Source organism: Mastigoproctus giganteus, chromosome 5, assembly GCF_048544385.1.
Source record: "Mastigoproctus giganteus isolate SK-2022 chromosome 5, ASM4854438v1, whole genome shotgun sequence".
NCBI classification, from domain to species: domain Eukaryota; kingdom Metazoa; phylum Arthropoda; class Arachnida; order Uropygi; family Thelyphonidae; genus Mastigoproctus; species Mastigoproctus giganteus.
The window spans coordinates 218027174-218046499 of record NC_143579.1 but is presented as its reverse complement, the minus strand read 5'-3'; the positions used below and the strand labels follow the sequence as shown (position 1 = coordinate 218046499).

The window sequence follows — 19326 nt, the reverse complement described above, 5'->3', positions numbered from 1 at the left end:
TACTGCAATCACAGCATGGATTTGTTAAGGCATGGTCTTGTCTAACCAATCCAATAGGTTACTACAATGCAGTGACCAAGGAACTGGATGCAAAAAAATAACTTTGACATAATGTGCTTGGATTCCGGGAAGGCTTTTGATACTGTTGCACATAAAAGACTGCTGTACAAACTGGAGGAATATGGCATTAAGGGCAAGTTACTGCTATGGATAAAGGGATGGTTAATGGAAGAAGAAAAAGGTTATTAATTGGCACTGCTCTTTGTGGCCTAATGTTATTAGCGGAGCTCCCTAGAGTTCAGTGCTAGGCCCATTGCTGTTTTCAATATTTATCAAGGATATTGATGAAGATATGAGGCTTAATGCCTAAATTTGCATTTTATACAAAGGTTGACAGGTGGTACTGCACTTTTAAACAAAGGTTGGTCCAACTGTGTGGTACTACACTCAGGGTAGTGGAGAATGAAAAAGATCTGAGGTAAATTGTGCAGTCAGACAGGATATTCTCTGAGCAGTGCAGACATGCTGCCAGGACAGCTCATGGGGTTTTGTCAATGATATACAGAAACTTTGCTAGCAGGGGATAAGGAGGTGATTATCCCTTTGTATAAGGCTATGGTTAGGCTGCACCTTGAGTACTGTATCCAGAGGCCTCGCTTTAGGCCTTGCTTTCTTGCATGTGATGCAAGAAAGCAGTGTATGAGCTTATGTAGCATCAGCAAAAAAAAAAAAAAAGTTCACTCAACCATTCCCTCCTTGAATTTATATTTAAGCTATCAACTTCCACAATGACAGATGGAAGTTTGTTCCAGCAATTAACCACCCGCTGGCTAAAGGCAAATTTCCACACATCTATTCCAAAGGTATTTCTATATCTCAAACGAGTATACAAATTTAAAAAATCTACCAGTGGATATTTATTAACAGCAATGAATTAATTTCATTAACATGAATAAATTAATGAAGAAAATAAACATTAAAAAATCTTAAGAATCTTTTTTAATAAAAGAATCTATAATTACATATTTTCTGGACTATCATCATCACCATCTATAGCACTATTCAAAAAATCAAAACAGCCAAGTGCACTTTCCACAGAAATGCTGATATTGGACCCTGTAGAGCCTCTCCTTTGCATATTTCTCTGCACAAAAAAAAAAAAAAAAAAGTATAAATACATATCTAGAAAGATTAAATTTAATTACAGAAATCTGTATATAAATTACTGATTAATTCATTAAAAACTGCTGCCTTTCTTTAAACTTCTATATTAAAACTGGTTTCTATCAGTATCAGTTTTCCAATGCAGATACATTGTTAGTTGATTTTATATAGGATGCAAATCAGTTATAATATATACATTGAAAAATAAAAAGAATAGTAAAAAAGAAAGGAAAATAAAAAGGAAGAAAATACAAAAGGATAGAAAGACAAACATTGATGGGTGCAAAGCATTTTCAATAATGTTTCCAGAATATAATACAAATTGAGAAAAATTTTAACAAGTAAAAAAAATATATATATAATATTCAATAAAAGTATTCAATAGTGTCAACCTAGTTTAACTATCGTGTAAAATCTTTCAATGGAAATGACTAAGTTCGGGATATGCTCTTAGGTGTATGCAATTTTTATAACCTTAATCTTGTTAAAGTTGTACTTGCGAGGTGTTACTGTTGCAAGAAGATGCAGAAATATTCTAACAATATTCAATCTCAAAGTTGTGTCAAACAACATCCAACTTACAGATAAAATTCAGGAAAGATATTTTATCAGCCTTCTACAGATATTACTGAAGCAGCCATGTTTGAAACTGCCAATCTCATACGTAAGTTCAATATTAATTAACATCACCATATTTCTTATGAAAAATCCATTAGGTATTTTTAGATAGGTTTATCTTTATATGTTTTAATCCAACAAAGTGTAAGATTACTGTTTCCCAGTGTGCACCTGGGAAACAGTAATCCCAAAAAAAAGTTTATTCACTTGGTGGAGTTCAACTAAACCCAGTACTGGAGGAAAGGGACTTGGGTGTTACGATACGGTCAGGTCATGAAATTCCCTGAGCATTGTAAACAGGTTGCAAGGAAGGCCCATGGTGTCCTAGCAATGATCTATCGAACTTTTGCAAGTAGAGATAGGGACGTGATAATCCCATTATATAAGGCTTTTGTTAGACCACACTTGGAATACTGTGTTCAAGTATGGAGACGGCACCTAAAGAAAGACATCGAGCTTCTTAAAAGGGTGCACAAAGACAGGTAACTCGCCTGGTGAGATCGGCAAAAGGACGTCCTTATGAAGAAAGACTTTGAATATGTGAGTTGTAGAGTTTGGAAACTAGACACCTTAGAGGAGATTTGATTGAGGTGTTTAAGGCTCTGAGAGGCATCAGTAAAATGAATGAGGACAAAATTTTCAAGATTATAAATGATGCTAGAACTAGGGGACATAAATTCAAGTTACGGGGTGGAAATGTTTAGATTGGACTGCAGGAAGATTTATTTTAGCCAGCGAGTTGTAAATTTCTGGAATAAGTTGCCTACATGGGTGGTAGAGGCTGACAGTTTGGGGAAATTCAAAGGTCATCTGGATAGTACCTTTGGGTGAGGGAAGCGCATAGGATGATAGGATTAATATTACCTTTTCTTTTATTAATTGTTATTATTATTATTTTTTTTTATCATTGTTTTATTCAGGTTTTTTTTTTGGCTGGTGCAGCATAGGCCATAGACTTTCTTGCACCATGCAACCATTACAAATACTAATACTAAAATCCGGTCACGTAGAATGTTAAAATAAGAAATTTCAAATGTTTTCAAACCTTAAAAGGAATCTGCACAAAACAGTCTGGCTCAAAACTTGAAATTATGTTTCACCATCAGCTTCTTTCCTTTTTGTTTATTACTGAAACCTATGTCAACAGACAGGCTATTTGCTATTGAAACACATGTAGACAAACTTTCATGACTAATCTGATGCAGTTTCTGAGGGCCATACTGAATCACAAATAAATTTATAAGCTAAAAAGTTTAGTGAAGGTTGCAAAAGTTAAATTTATTCAATTAAAATGTTTACACTGTTAATATTCTTCAACATAATCTGTAATCACACACAGACTTATTCCACCATGCCTGCTAATTCAGCGGGGAAATTTGATTTCCCCACTGAAAATTCCAGAAAGCTGTTAGTTATTGAGTAAACAGGAAAAATACAGAATCAAGCATGAGATGTAATAAGCCTTTTTAGTTTATTTCTGATGTAAGCAAGTGGGAATTTCCCTTGCTAAGGCTCACTTTGGAAAGTGAGCTGTCTCATTTGTTCAGTAAATTATGGCCATAATTGCCAGTGTGTCAATAAACCCACAATGGCAGTTTAATTTACTGGATTATTTAAATGTATGTAGTACAGCAAGCAAACACATGATAGCCATGCTCCCACTTGTTTACAGTGGTAATAGAAAAGAAATAGATTACAACTATTTCTTTGTACACAGAGAAAAAAAAATGAAGTCTGCACTCCTTACAACAATTTTTTTCTTTAAAACAAAATTATTATATATTTTTTCTTTGGTATGTATGTACTGCACCTACTAACAAAATATCAAGGAAATTCATCTATCAATAGCAACATTACAAGCAAACACTGGTGTCAAACAGAATATCACATTGCACAGAGGATTAAAAAAAAAAAAAAGTTCAGGGTACTCACACAGAACTTTTTAGTAAACAATATCACTGAAATACCTTTCCTGGATGTATATATGAAATCTGTGTTACAAACATTCAAAAACCGATGTCAAATTGAAATCTTCAAAATCTTACCTTGCATACAAAAGAAAAAGCATATGTGACTCAAAATGGATTGTTTCTTTCTTTTTTTTTTAATTTGTACTGTTACAAAATCCTTTTTTTATATGTATTTGACTTAATAATAAAATATTAAGGAATTTTTTTTTTTTATCATAAGCTGCATTATAAACTTCCAAAAAAACCAGTATCAAATCAAAACAAACAAAATTGAATAAATCCAATTTTAAAAAAATAATAACTATTTGCGTTATTATTAATAAAAAATTAAGCTCCATATGCATGTCCTAGCATAAAAATCCTTTGGATGACTGACTGCCCAAGGGTTAAAATTAAAATAAAACATCTCAAAAGTCAATGAAATCTATGAAGTCTTGCATGAGAATGGCTGTGATGTATATTTGGGTGTGTCGGAGGAGATTCATTTCTTTTAAAGTGTTTTTGACATCTTTCAGAGGTGTAGTGTAAAAGGAATCATTGAATCAAAAGAGATAGGACATCTTGAGAATTTGTAATAGAAAGAGGATTGGAGAAAGTAACGAAGAGGTTCAACTTGGAGGTTCACTCGGAAATTTTCTGGCCTAAGTGGTACCTTCTACTATGATAGGTTTCAGTCAAATTTGATCCAAATGAAAATTATCACAGCAGAGCCAATGTAACAAAAGAGTTTATTTTGTTCCTAATAATACCAACCGAAGATACAGTTTCAGTCAGCAAGCATGGACTTTAGTCCTGATGGTTCAGAATCTCCAGAGAACAATAGATAGCTGTTGAAACTAATATCCTAAACAAAACCCTCATCATTACAACTTGCAGAACAGATTCTTGAAGAAGCATACATCTTCTGAGTAATAACAGGGAAGTCAAAGTGGCGGGTCACCCCATAACGCCTTTACCATATTAGGTTAGAGAAGAGAAAAATTTAGGAAGGGAGATTCTTCACCTTGAATATTAAACATTAATTTAATCATAATAATACATGTTAAATTACACATTATTTCTTCTTCTCAACAAGGTTTGATAGTTAATTTATAATATGTATTTTATAATTTTGACTGAATTTAGTTTCTCAACTAATTTGTTAATACTTAAGGACACCATATTCTGTAATGTGATGTCAATCTTAATCTTGAAACCAGATAAGGCTTGGCAGTGTCTTCTCATTTCATTTCTGACAGTGGATGGCTGTATCTAGTATATAGCTCGTCTCCACATTCTCTGATGAATATAATGTTATTTTACATATACTGTTCTTTAAAAATAAGTTTTTTTTTTTTTTAAACTGTTTCTATTTCAAATCCACATCAGAAAATGTTTTAGTTTAGTTCTGTATAGTTGTCAAATGTAGTATGGCATCCCCCATCTAGTACAGTAATTTTCCAAACCAATATTGAAATGCATCAAAACTACGATGTAATATATTTTCTTTATTGTATGATATAATTAATTTAAAATTTTTGTTTACAACCAAATTGACTTTTGTCTGATGATTATTGGATCACATAGATGATCCAGAAAAATGTAGTCTCCTTTAACAACTGGATTAGCATATTACTGTACTAATAAATAGTAGAGTAATGGCAAATGATACAAGAAAGCAAGCTTACAGCATTATAACAGCCTTCTATCGAGGTAAATATCTGATGTTTCCTAGACATCAGGAGTGTCAAAAACAAACTAGATGGCCTACTTGATTTGCTTTCCTGTGCAGAGTACGACTTCATCATTCTGATTGAAACCTGGCTCAGAGATGAAATGGAAATTGCTACCTTCACCTCAAATTTTGGCTATCCCACGCTGGCTGCTAATAGAATTGGGAGACGAGGTGGCGGTGTAGCAATCTGTCAAAGGAGTTCACTCCCTTTGTCACCTCCACTTATCCTCCACTGCTTCTATGTCACCTCCACTTATCCAGGAGGTGACATAGAAGCAGTTCTTGGAATCTACAGAATTGCTGGTTTGTCGATCTCTGTGTGTGTGCCGTTTATTTCCCTCCACCGGTTTCTTGAGGATCCTTAATCTGACAGCATGGCTGTCATCATCCACAATCAATCATCAGCAAAAGCTCATCATCCTCGGAGACTTTAACCTTCCACTGCCAGCCACAAAGAAGCTCCTAGATACACTGAACATTTCGGAAATGGGCATTGGTCTTATTCATGTTCCTCCCTCACATGACGATGCCACCCTGCAGCACATCACAAACTGTTCAGTAAAGGAAACCCTGACCACAAGTGAGAACTTCCTCCCATCCAATCACGATCCAATCGCTGCTATGACATCGCTGCAGGCACCTAAGGATGAATGTACGCAAGTACAAATTCCAAACACTATCAGGAGAACATACAATCCAAAATACATCAACACTGGAAAAGTCACTACCCTTTACCAACTTTACCTGTGGAACATATTGGTTGAGCTTACAACATCAATGAGGCTGCCTACTGGCTTTCGAGATGGAGGGAATTCATTGCGAGGTCTGCACTGTCCAAAACTTGCATCCTTAGTCCCCACTCAAAGCCATGGTGGAATGACCTCCTGACTAAGGCCTTTAGGGAAAAACAGGCAGCCCATGCCTCCTACAAGAAGTCGCCTTCAGAAGACTCATATGCCAAATTTACCAAAGCAAGGATGGATTTCCAGAAGAGTAAATAATCAGCTATTGACAATTTCATGAACGGCTGGATATCCAGAGGAAAATGTGTGTGGTCCACAAGTCATACTTGCATCCCTGTGTCTTTAGATGTCCAGGAATGGTGTGAGCATGTGCTGCATTTTAAGTGAGATCACCATGTCTCCAAAGCATATCCTTGGAATGAAGTGCTTAACGTTTCTTCACCTACTAGTAATACAGAAATTTCCGAACAGCTAATAAAAATAATAAATTTACTACCTGACAAGTCCACCACAGGAATTGCCGCAATACCTCTTTTTAATCTAAAAATTGTTTCTTATTTCATCAGCAAAGAGCTCACTCATCTCTACAACAAAGTACTCAAATATGCACAGGTGCCTTCAAGCTGGTTGTCATACAGAGTCATGGAAGTTCCAAAGAAGCCACATGCGAAAACACCGACTGACTTCAGACCAATATCAATTGCCTCAAGATGCATCTATAATGATGTAGCATTTGCAATCTTTAAGCATAAGCTCAAACATACCCATTATGCCATACCTAATAGGTCTACTGTAACCTGCCTACAGTCTTTATCACAGAAAATACTTCATGCCTGGAATGACAATGAAGATCTTCACACCATTTTTCTGGACATGAAATCTGTTTTCGACTCAGTCCAAATAACACCCCTTCTTGCCTTACTTGAGAGATTCTACGGGATATCCGGAAATATGCTCGAGATCCTCAATAATCTGCTATACAGGAGAATGCTTCACTTCACAGGCAATGGCATTACAGTCTATAAAAGTGTCGAGGTAGGGATTCCACAAAGTAGTTCTCTCTCAGCCCTGTTATTTACAGCAACATTCTTTCCACTAATGGATCAAATTCCAGCATTCCTATTGTATGCTGATTATATTGTATGCTACTTGCCATTCAAACATCGTGTTAGTGACTCACAAGAAAGACAAACCTCCTCTGTATCTGTGAACGACTACCCAAATACATTCTGTAAGTATGCCAAATTTTTTGGCCTGTCAGTTAATCCAGAGAAGTCAAACTTTCTCATCTTTACACCAAGTCGGATGACTTCTGCTGATACTGCATCTTCTCTATGTCCGGAATTGGCAGGAAATGTTTTGACTCCCACAGAAAGAGTCAAATTCCTAGGAGTTGTTGTTGTTGTTGTTTGGTTTTTAGGAGCATTAGCAACTAAGGCCATATTGCTCCAGGATATGCGGTGGTCATTCCCTAACCTTTCCGCATCCTCCGTATTTGGTGGTGACGGGCTCGAACCCCGGTCTAATCAAGAAGCGTGTGCTACGCACTGCTGCTCCTTCCCACCTGGCTACGGAGGCGCTTTCCTAGGAGTAATCCTTGATGCCAACCTGTTGTAGCATTAATAAGTGTTTGCCATTTTATTTACCTAATTGTTATTTTATATTGAACTTTATAAGTAGCTATATAGTTCTAGATATGCTGGTTATTTTTATTTTTAATTTAGATAAGTTTTTGTAGATTACTACTTAATATACGTAAAACCGTTGTTTCGTTCGAATCTTGCAGCCATTGTTTTTGTATAGATTGGTAGGGAATTAAAATTTTTAATTGTGGTAACTAGGTAGCTCTAACGTAAAATTATATAGCGTAATTCGCATCCCTGCATTTAGTATTCTATTAGATAGTGTAGTTTTTTTTTTTTTTTTTTTTATGAATACCCCAAACACGAAAGGTATCAAAACCTATAGTACTTAGTACCGTGCACGGATTGAAGGAGAAGTATGGGGGGGGGGGAAGAGATGCTGGAAACTTTGCTCTAGAGACTAAACATGGGTTTCACCACTTCAAGCCTCCAATAAGCAAAGTGGTGGTATTTCACCGGTTGATAGTAGTACTGACAATTAATTATTTAAATTTATTGATCTTATTAATTTAAAATATCATGCCCCAGACTAGAGCAGAAAAGCAACGGGCACAAAGTGGCAGGAGTGTTGTGACTTGGGGGAGAACTGAGTGGGGGCAATTCTCCAACACATCACAGTCTAAAAAAATTTGCAACTTGTGAAATATTTGCCGAACTCTATGGAACGGAACATTATCTAGCCAAGGAGGATGTGTGTGTGTGTGTGTGTGTGTGTGTGTGTGTGTGTGTGTGTGTGTGTGTGTGTGTGTGTGTGTGTGTGTGTGTGTGCCCCAGGTGCAGAGTGTCTAGAAATTAGGTGTCAGCTCAGCGTTCTGATGGGCTTCTATGAGAGCTTGAGGTGTAGGGTAGATGCCCTTGAAGAAATTAATATGAGGGGCCCGTCAAGCTCTCAGCTGCACAACTCAATGCCAGAGCTCACTTCTGGGCATCACGCACCACAGCTGCAACCTCCAAGGCAGAATGCACTGGTCCCACAGGAGTTAATTATCGTCGGTGGCTCTATTGTCAGGGAGACAGGGAATATATTGTGTAAAAAGGATAGATGGAATAGGACCAGGGTATGTCTGCCAGGGACAAAAGTTGATGACGTTGTAAAGCATATATCATCTTTTAAGGGCACAAAGGGTGATATTGTTGTACACATTGGCACCAATGACATTAAGAGTAGAAGATCTGAAGATTTACTTAACAAATACACATCAATATTGCAAAAAAGTCATGATTTAGGGTTAAATTTGAAAGTGTCTGCAATTCTGCCCAGACAAGATAGGAGGGAGTACATGATGAGAGCCTTGTCAATCAATTCGGCCCTGGAGGAAATGTGCAAGGCTCAAGGGGTAAAATTTTTTTCAGCCCGGTCTGTGCTTGTTAACAGAAAAGACTGCTTCTACAGGGATGGGATACACTTAAATAGAAAGAGTGCAAGAATATTTGCTGATGCTATCGAGGCGGTGTTAAGTGGGTCGAAAAACTGCTAGCTTGGGGAGATTTACAGACTAAAAGGTTAAAAGTAGCTGCAGGCAGAGGTGAAGGTGATTCTTGCACTACTTCTATTAGAATAAGCACCGGTGTGAGCAAGGGGTGTTGGGGGGTTTCAGGGACTGATGGCAGTCATCGTGAAACAGGTGGGTATATGGGATGGGTTAGGGTAACTAATAATAAGAATAGGTACATGTATACCAATGCTAGAAGTAGAGTAAATAAATTTGATGAATTTGAAGTGTTGGTCAAGACATCAAAGGCAGATATTGTTGGGATAGCAGTGATGTGGTGTCACACAGATATAGGGAATGCAGAACTGGAATACAGTTATGTAAGTGCTGGTCTCAGCCAATGTCATTTCACGTTCTGCTCAACTTGTAGCCATTTTTGTTTTAATTACTATTTCATTTTTACATTGATTATTATTTTTGTTTTTTTATTTATTTATTATTATTTTATTTTTTCTAATAAAAAAATCACTTGTATAAACAACGTATTGTAAGATTCCTCTGGCTTTCTGTGTAAGGAATCACTATTGTATACAATTTAAGTTATTATTATTAGCCAAAAAAAAAAAAAAAAAAAAAAAAACCCTACACAGTTCTTATCCATACCTTCCAAGCATTTGTTTAGTTCTTCCTTAAATTTATTGAACCCATCCATTCCACAACAACAGATGGAAGCCTGTTCCAGCAATCAACCACCCGCTAGCTGAAGGGAAACTTCCGCAGATCTATCCTGCAACCATCCTTCCTCAACTTGAATTTATGTCCTCTTATGCTCTCAGAAAGTGGAAGAATGTCATTAACATTCAGCTTACTTATTCAAGGCTTTAAAAACCTCAATCAGATGGCCTAGTTTCGAGATGCTGCAATTTGCAAAACTGAAGGTCATTCTAGATAAGAGCACCTTTTTGTTCCCTTCATCAGTCTGGTTGCTCTTCTCTGCACCTGTTCCAGTAGATCTACATCCTTCCTAAAATGAGGCATCAAGACCTGTGTATATATATATATATATATATATATATATATATATATAAGTATGTATCACCTTTCTTCTACTACTATGGACAAGTATAGAAATGCAGTTCCTGATACATGATGAAATACCTGACCATGTATCAATATTTGCTTCAGCTAACATCAGATTCTGTATATTTGCCTTACCTGTAATCGATTTTTATCTAAATATGTATCCCCCATATCTGACAACAGCTTTACCACTTTTTATTTTATTTTACTTGTATTGTACCGTATTATTAATAATTTTACTTTACAGTTCACTCAACTCCTATTGGCTTTGTAATTCAGCCCATAATTTTCTTAATTCATCATAACCTTTAGGATATTAACATTCTTTCACCTTTTACATATCTACTATACTTCTTTTTCTACTATCCTTACCCTTCTAGTCACTGGCACTTTGTGTAATTTTCACCTCCATCTATGCATACTTTATCTAATATATATTCATACATACTTATATATACTTTTGCATCCGTTAATGTTGCTTGGCACTTTTAGGCGCATCTGTCATACCAGACTTATTAATTTTTCATTCACTGAAACTTTTATTTTAAAATTAAATTTAATATATATATATATATATATATTTGTAAAATGATAAGAGAAGTTTACCTCAATATACGTAGAACACTTCCGTATGATACTCTCCAGAAATTAAAACAAAAAAAATCGAAAAACTTACATTCAAGCAACAAATAGTTTAAACAATTAAAACTCAATTTAATGCAATTAAAAATAAGAAAATTAATTAAAAGAATTTAATGAAAAAAATTGCAAAATAATTTTTCTTCCTGAAGCTGACAACGCTTTTTTCGACCGTATGTCTTGATCACAGGAATGAAAATGAGAATGATAATTTTCATTCCTGTGATCACGACATATGGTCGAAAAGCGTTGTCAGTTTCAAGAAGGAAAATTGTTTTGTAATTTTTTTCATTAAATTGATTTTTAATTTTTAAAACTATTTGTTACTCGAATGTAAGTTTTTCAATTTTTTTGTTTTAATTTCTGGAGAGTATCATACGAAAGTGTTCTACATACTATATTGAGGTAAACTTCTCTAATTATTTTACAAATATTGATATCAACATAGAACATATTGAGCATTAATAGCTCTGGTTCATACTATCTAATATATATATATAATACGCAAGATGCTACCTAACCATATCCTTAACGACCCTGCGAACCTTTGTACAATCTGCAAAACTTAAACATTAAGCCTGATATACCTTCATCAGTATCACTGAAAAATATTTGGGGGGGGGGGGAACACAACGGGCCAACCACTGAATCCTGGGAAACTCCACTAATGTTTTTTCAGGAAGACTTTTTGATTTTGAAACTTGAAATGAAATACATCAAAAACATCATATACTTGGATTTCAGAAAGGGTATAAAACCTTCCTGAAATCTAAGTACATAATGTCAAAACTATTTTTTTCATCCGGTTCCTCGGTCACTGTATCACAGTAACCTATCAGATTGGTTAGACAAGACTGCACCATAACAAATCCATGCTATGACTGCAGTATAATTACATGCCTGTCTGGATGGTCCTGCATTACTTGTTTAACCAGTGATTCCATTATTTTTCCTGGAACAGACATTAAGCTAACAGGTCTGTAATTACTCATGCAGCCTTTTGCCCTTTATGAATTGGGGATGCATTTGCACATCTCCAGTCCACAGGAATCTCCCCTTAATCCAAGGATGATCTTATAATTATGGTTAAGGGTTTGCTTACCTCCTTTGCTGCCTCCCTTAATATAATTGGATAGATTACATCCACTCCAGGTGCATTTTTTATGTCCATGTTCAACAATTTCACCTCCACTTTTCTTTCAGTTATCACAAAGTCATTTAGCTCCCTGTTAGAGTGTGATAAACTTCTGGAAACTCTCTCCATAAACAATTCCTCATATGTGAATGTAGATACAAAATACCTATTCAATTTGTCTGAAACCTGAGCAGGGTCATCAACAGTTAATCCATAAACATCAAGTAGCCCAATGTGATTCAACCTCTTCTTTCTACTGTTAATAAAAGCATAGACATCTTCACTGTTTTTCTTTGCATTCTTTGCTAGAGACTTCTCATAATTTGCCTTAGCTTGTCTAACCTCCTTTGTGACTTTATTCGGACTAATTTATATCTACCATAGGCTTTTGTAACACCTGATAATTTATATAAATCACATGCGCTTTTCTTCTCTGCCAGATGTCTCAATAGTTCATCTGACATGCATTTAGGTCTAAGCCTTGAATAATATTTCTTCATTGGTATGAAAAGACTAGTAGCTTCTTTGATTACTTTCCCATTTATAATTTGATGTTGGTAACATCATTAGTTGGTCCTACTGCACAGAATTAAAAAAAACTGTCTGAGACCACTGCAGTCACCTTCATGAAAGCTAAAGCCTTTCCCTATATCCTTTACAGTAGTTAATGTTTTTAATTAAATTCCGCATTAGTACATTGTGATCGCTGCCACCCAGAGGTTCTTTTCCTGGCAGATTTTTAATACATGAAGAATCACTGCTGATAACCAGATCTAGAGTATTACTTCCTCTTGTTACCTCTCTAACATGCTGCTATAGAAAACAGTCATCTAAGAAATCCACATGTCTTACTAGCATGAGTGCCAACTCACAAATTCCAGTCAACATCTGGAAAGTTAAAATCCTCCCATTATGAGATATTCCGATTTGCTGGCCCACTCTATTTCTCTGTACAGCTGTTTGGCATACTCATCACATTCATTAGGCCTATAACACACTCCTACTTTCAATTTTGTTTTTCCAGTGCTTATATCACACCAAACTGACTCAACATTGCACTCTTCATCCATGTCAACTGGATGCACTGCCTTAGATTTAATATGCTTTTTAACTAAGAGCATAACCTTTCCACCTCTTCTGTCCTGTCTGTACACACTGTATTCTCCATATTCAAATTTACCATCACTTATGTCTGAAATATCCCATGTTTTTGCTATTTCCACAATGTCTGCATGCATTTGATGACTTAATCAGTACTTCAAATTCATCAAAATTGAGGGGAACAACTGCACAAAAACGAATTAAACATTTTTAACATGGATTTCTTAGTATATAATGTACTTTTCTCAACACAAAGACTGATGGTTGAGCACGATCTTAAATTTTTAAAATACAAACTACTACAAGTAATAATATCCAATACTGAGAATAAAGAAAATTCTTACTGTTAGTAAACTTTCGAGTTCCTGGGAATGTTGCTGTAAAGTTTCCAGTTCAGGATATTGTCCTTGTATATCTTCAAGAGAAGACATCAAATTATGTATAACCTCCTGAAGATTGTTACTCTCAGCATTAGATCCTTGAGAACTACCCAAGTCCATGCTACAACATTCTGAGCTTTCACCACTTCGAATTCCAGACCATCTTTGGGTATAATTAGTTTCAATTTGCTGAAGACTAGGACCTTCCTCTTCTGCATTCTGACTAGAATGAACTGCAGCTGACACTAATGATGCGTGTGTGGGTACTGCTGAATGAACGGCAGAAAGCACATTTCCTTCACATTTTTCTACAGTTACTGTTTGTCCTTCGCTACATGCTAGCAACATAGCTTCTGCATCTGGACTGGCTACTGCAGAACTTTGTGCTGATGTGCTGGCACTACTACTACCACTACTAAGACCATGACTATATTCCATATCAGGTGAATTCAAACCATGCCAATTTGGATGATGACTCTGCAAATAAAAGAGCTTCATTGAATAAAATTTTTCTTTATATTTAAAAGTGCAATATTACTAGTATTTTAATTATAATATAAAATTATAATGTAAATAATATAAAATTATTATTGTATTACCATAAAATATTATACAACCACTCCCCGACTAATGTAAGGGTTGCGTTCCGCAGAACGTTATGCAAGTCAAATTTTATGCAAGTCGGAATTTCCCTAAACAAGCATTTAGGGAAATTCTGCACTCTTAACTATGCACGCTAAATTTGATTGAAGCAAAAAAGAAATGTTTGACAAACGTGTAAATAGAATTATTCAATTTTTTTTTATCTCATGCACAGGAAAAATTACAGAAGTGTACTACAAATATTATAAAATTACAAAAAGAGAGAGGAGACAGGCATAACGTCAGGAAGTTTTACCTTTCAAGCATTGTTGCCAGAATAACTCTCCAGCTGAAAAATATGCCGCTGCAGAAATTAAGGGGTGTGGAGATTTAGAACGGGTTTTTCCCGAAACATCACAAAATTTTTCAGCAGTTGCAGAATTGTCACTGGCGACTTCACAGCATACTTTAATGTTGTGGAAACCAGTGTGATGCTTGAACCTATTAAATCACCCATTGCTTGCCACGAATTTGGCTTGGGGTTTGCCGTACTTATCGTTATCTTCATAAATACTTCTTGCTTGAATGGCCATTAGATTCAGGGGCACTTGCTTCTGAGTCTGATTTTCCATCCATATTATTAATAGCTTTTCCATCTTCGATATAGCACCTGAATGCCGTTTTGTAATCACTGTTGGGGTGGACTGGCCATAAGACTTACTGGGGAAACCCCATTGGGCCAGAGGACAATGGAGGCCCGTGAGATTTTCAGTAATACACACTGACCTCTGACACATTCCTTTTGTTTTCCCCAGTAGGAATTTTTGCCCCACTCTGCCTCTGCTTAAATACATTCATCCTTTAACATGCTCACTATCCTTTAAAATAGTATTCACTGTTGAAGCAGCAAGACCTAATTCCCATGCAAAAGATGACAAACTTTGTCCTGCTTCATATTTGTTAATCATCTTCATATTCATTTCTAAATCAATTTTATTCCATTTCCTAGCACTGCTACCACATGCACTTTCTGTTTCTAACTTTCCCTTCATCATTGTAATAAGTAGTAGTGGTGGCATGTGATGCAAGAAAGCAATTGTATGAGCTTATGCAGCATCAGCCCAAAAAAAAAAAAAAAAAAAAAAAACATCATTCCCTCCAAATGCCTGTCCAGTTCTTCCTTAAATTTATTTAACCTATCAACTTCCACAATGACAGATGGAAGTTTGTTCCAGCAATTAACCACCTGCTGGCTAAAGACAAATTTCCAAACATCTATTCTACATCTGTCTTTTTCTTAATTTGAATTTATACCCCCTTAGGTTCGTGCTCTGAACAAGTGGAAGGATCCCATCAGAATTCAGCGTGCTCAACCCATTCAAGGCCTTATACACCTCAATCAGATCACCACGCAGGTGCCTAGTCTCCAGCCACTGCAATTTGTAGAACTTAAGCCTCTCTTGGTAAGATGATCCCTTCATTCCCCTCACCAATCTTGTTGCCCTTCTCTGTACATGCTCAAGCAAATCTACATCCTTCCTAAAATGAGGCCTCCATACCTGTACACAGTACTCAAGGCGTGGCCTGACCATTGCCTTATACAGAAGGACAATCACCTCCTTTTCCCTGCTAGCAACAATTGCTATATATCATTGACAAAACTCCATGACCTGCACTGGCAGCCTGTCTGCATTGCTCAAGAAACTGCATATCTGACTGTACAATTACTCCCAGGTCTTTTTCATTTTCTATCATCACCTTAAGTGTAGTACCACACAGTTGGTACGTTTCTCTGGGGTTACTTCTACCCATATTCAGATCTTTGCATTTGTCAGGTTAAACTTCAGTTGCCACTTCTCAGCCCATCTTCCCAAATTTTCTAGATCCTGTTGCAGTAGCACACTGCCATTACTGTGATTAACAACCCTGCCAACCTTTGTATCATCTGCAAACTTCGACACTAAGCCTGATATACCTTCATCAATATCATTGATAAATATACAAAACAACAGAGGACCCAACACCGAACCCTGTGGGACTTCACTAATAACATTAGTCCACGAAGAGCAGCACCCATTAATTATCACCCTCTGTCTTCTCCCACTCACCCATCCTTTTATCCATTGTAGCAACTTACCCTTAATACCATTCTGCTCCAATTTGTACAATAGTCTTCCATGCGCAACAGTGTCAAAAGCTTTCCTGAAATCCAAATATATGATATCAAAATTATTTTTTGCATCCAGTTCCTTTGTAACCGCATCATAATAACCAATCAAATTTGTCAGACAAGGCTTTCCCTTAACAAACTCATGCTGTGTTTGAATTATTGCTGCAGTTTTGTCTAGATGATCCTGCAATGCACCTTTAACCAGTGACTCCATTATTTTACACGAAACAGAAATTAAACTAACTGGTCTGTAATTACTCGTGTCACCCTTCGATCTCCCTTTGTGAATTGGGGATACATTTACACATCTCCAGTTCATGGGGACCTCCGATGAGTCGAAGGATGCTCTCATAATTATGGCTAAGGGTTTGCTTAGTTGCTTTGCCGCCTCCTTTAATATAACTGGATAGATCCCATCTATCCCAGGTGCCTTTCTTATGTTTAACTTCAACAATTTCTCCTCCACTTTGCTCTCAGTTATTACAAAATCATAAGCACCCTGCTACAATTTGATAACCTTCTGCCATTTTCAAATCTTAATAACTCCTCATGTGTGAATGTAGATACAAAATACTCATTCAGTTTGTTTGCTATCTGAGCAGGATCATCAACAGTCAAACTATCGATATCAAGTGGACCAATCATATCAAGTAAATATGAATGAAGAGAAGATTCTGAAAATTTATTTATGTTTCTTGTATGACTGATGATTTCAGTGAAGGGGAAACACGTTTCACCATAATAACGGAAAAACCCACACAATTCTACTTATCGGGATTATCGCAAATGCAATAAGATCGAGTTTACTACCCGTTTATAATTAGATGCACTAACAAAGAAGCTCAATAAACCAGAAAATGCAAATTTCTTTATGGTAGTGATCTGCAGAAATGTGTTTTAGAACAATATTACTAAGGTATTCAAAATTGATTCTTATAACCAAAATTATGATAATGATGAAAGTGTAGTGCAATTTCCATTATAAAAATGACCTTTTAGAGAGATAAATAGCTTAGTTATATAGCGAAAATTTCAACTTCCCAGGTCTTGGAATGAATTATCAAAATAAAACATGTTATTGGGTTCACATTACGATATTTTCACGATACCTCCATTTATTTTTACGGATTCAAAATACGTTTCCACGATTATATTTAAGTTTGCACTGGCCAGCAAAAACTTACGTAAAGTCAAATTTCCGTAAGTCGAGTATCATATAAGTCGGTGAGTGCCTATATTACAAAAACATTTTATGGCAATTTTCTATGCAGAATTATATACACCACATCCTCAATAAATCACAGGCATTCAGCCCTGCATACCACATGCAGTTTTTGTGTTATATGAAAATTTCTGCATTCTATATGCTAAAGCAGTGGTTTGACCTTTTTTTTTAATAACGGCACCCTTAAGTAATTTTATGGCACCCCTGCTCAATTTTCTGCCTGTTAGGTCCGATTCTCTGTGCGTGTGTATATATATATATAAAATATTAAAAAAATATGTTATACAATAATTATTACAATAATATAGCTATAAACAAAATTACAATTCACAATACAAATTTTATATATATATATATAGGGTGATTCACTACCAGTGCGACAAACTTGCAGGAGGTGTAGGGGGCACAGAGACGAATCGGAATCACATAGCATTGCAGGGTCTGAAATGCCTTTGTCATGCGGCAGAGGATATTGAAATGGGAGGTCGCATGAACAGCGATCCCGCTGGAAGTCAGCATTTGCGAACCGGTTCCCGAGGCAGTAGGATGGACGAGTATTCAAACGTTGAACTGGCCGACATGCACCTCGCGTATGGAGCTGCGGACTGTAACGGGCGCGCCGCTCTGCACTTGTACCAGGAACGTTTCCCGCACAGGCGTGTTCCTCATCATACGATTTTCACACATGTGCACAGAAGGTTACATGAGACTGGTTGTTTCACGAGAGGTACCATGAATCGACAGCGAACGACGAGGACGCCAGACAATGAGGAGAATGTCCTACATCTTGTGGAAGGCAATCCGAGTACGAGTACTCGAGCGATAGGCCAATGATTGGGTATTTCCCAATCCACTGTATGGAGGATACTGTCAACAAACCAAATGAGTTCATACCATCTGCAATGCGTCCAATCATTGGAGCCTGCGGATTATCCACTCCAGAGGACTTTTGCTACTTGGTTTCTTCAACAGAAACGGTTCGCAAATGCTGACTTCCAGCAGGATCGCTGTTCACGCGACCTCCCGTTCAACGTCCTCTACTGCATGACGAAGGCATTTCGGACCCTGCAATGCTATGTGATTCCGATTCGTCTTTGTGCCCCCTACATATCCTGCAAGTTTGTCGCACTGGTAGTGAATCACCCTGTATATAATTTTATTCTTTATATAGAGGTACTAAATAAACATCAATTAAAGATCACCACAAAATTAAAAAGATACTATACACCTTTTTATAATGAAATAAATATATAAATTTAAAAAAAAAAATAAGTTTAAGTAACTTAAACCCAATTTACGTGGCACCCCTGGAATGTTGTTGCAGCACCCTGGTTGAAAACCATTGTGCTAAAGCATCTAATATGGCCCTCAAGCTCAATACTCAGATTTAATTTGCAACTGCTCTTTCAAAACTGCAGCAACATTGCTTGAATTTTTTGTTCAGTTCAATGTGGGATATCATCTTTCTTTGCAACATGATATGCAAAAAACAGTCAACTAAAACAGGCCATAGTGCAGTAGGGTTTATAAAAATAGCTTACAATTTACAAACACGTAACAGAATATATAAAAAACAAGTAAAACAATTTTGCAATTTACCAAATGTGGTGTACATTAGTTTCAATTTACTAAATGTGGCATACTTTAGTAGTAGACATGGTATTTTTTAGGCTTAAGCAGAATACTTTTTGCTTCATGCAGAAATGAACACGATGATGACTTTTTTGGG

At 36.3% G+C, this 19326-nt stretch overlaps 1 protein-coding gene across 5 annotated transcripts in view; it reads right to left on the bottom strand.

Moving 5' to 3' along the window:
- Nucleotides 1-19326, bottom strand: part of LOC150086112 (rho family-interacting cell polarization regulator 2-like) — a 324874-nt gene that overhangs the window by 53494 nt on the left and 252054 nt on the right. For all 5 annotated transcript variants that reach the window (XM_090374381.1, XM_090374377.1, XM_090374378.1 and 2 more), the window contains 2 exons: nucleotides 13585-14097; nucleotides 1023-1144 (listed from right to left, as the gene is read on the bottom strand). In XM_090374381.1, coding sequence (XP_090230507.1) covers nucleotides 1023-1144; nucleotides 13585-14097 — 635 coding nt within the window. The remainder of the gene's footprint in view (nucleotides 1-1022; nucleotides 1145-13584; nucleotides 14098-19326) is intronic.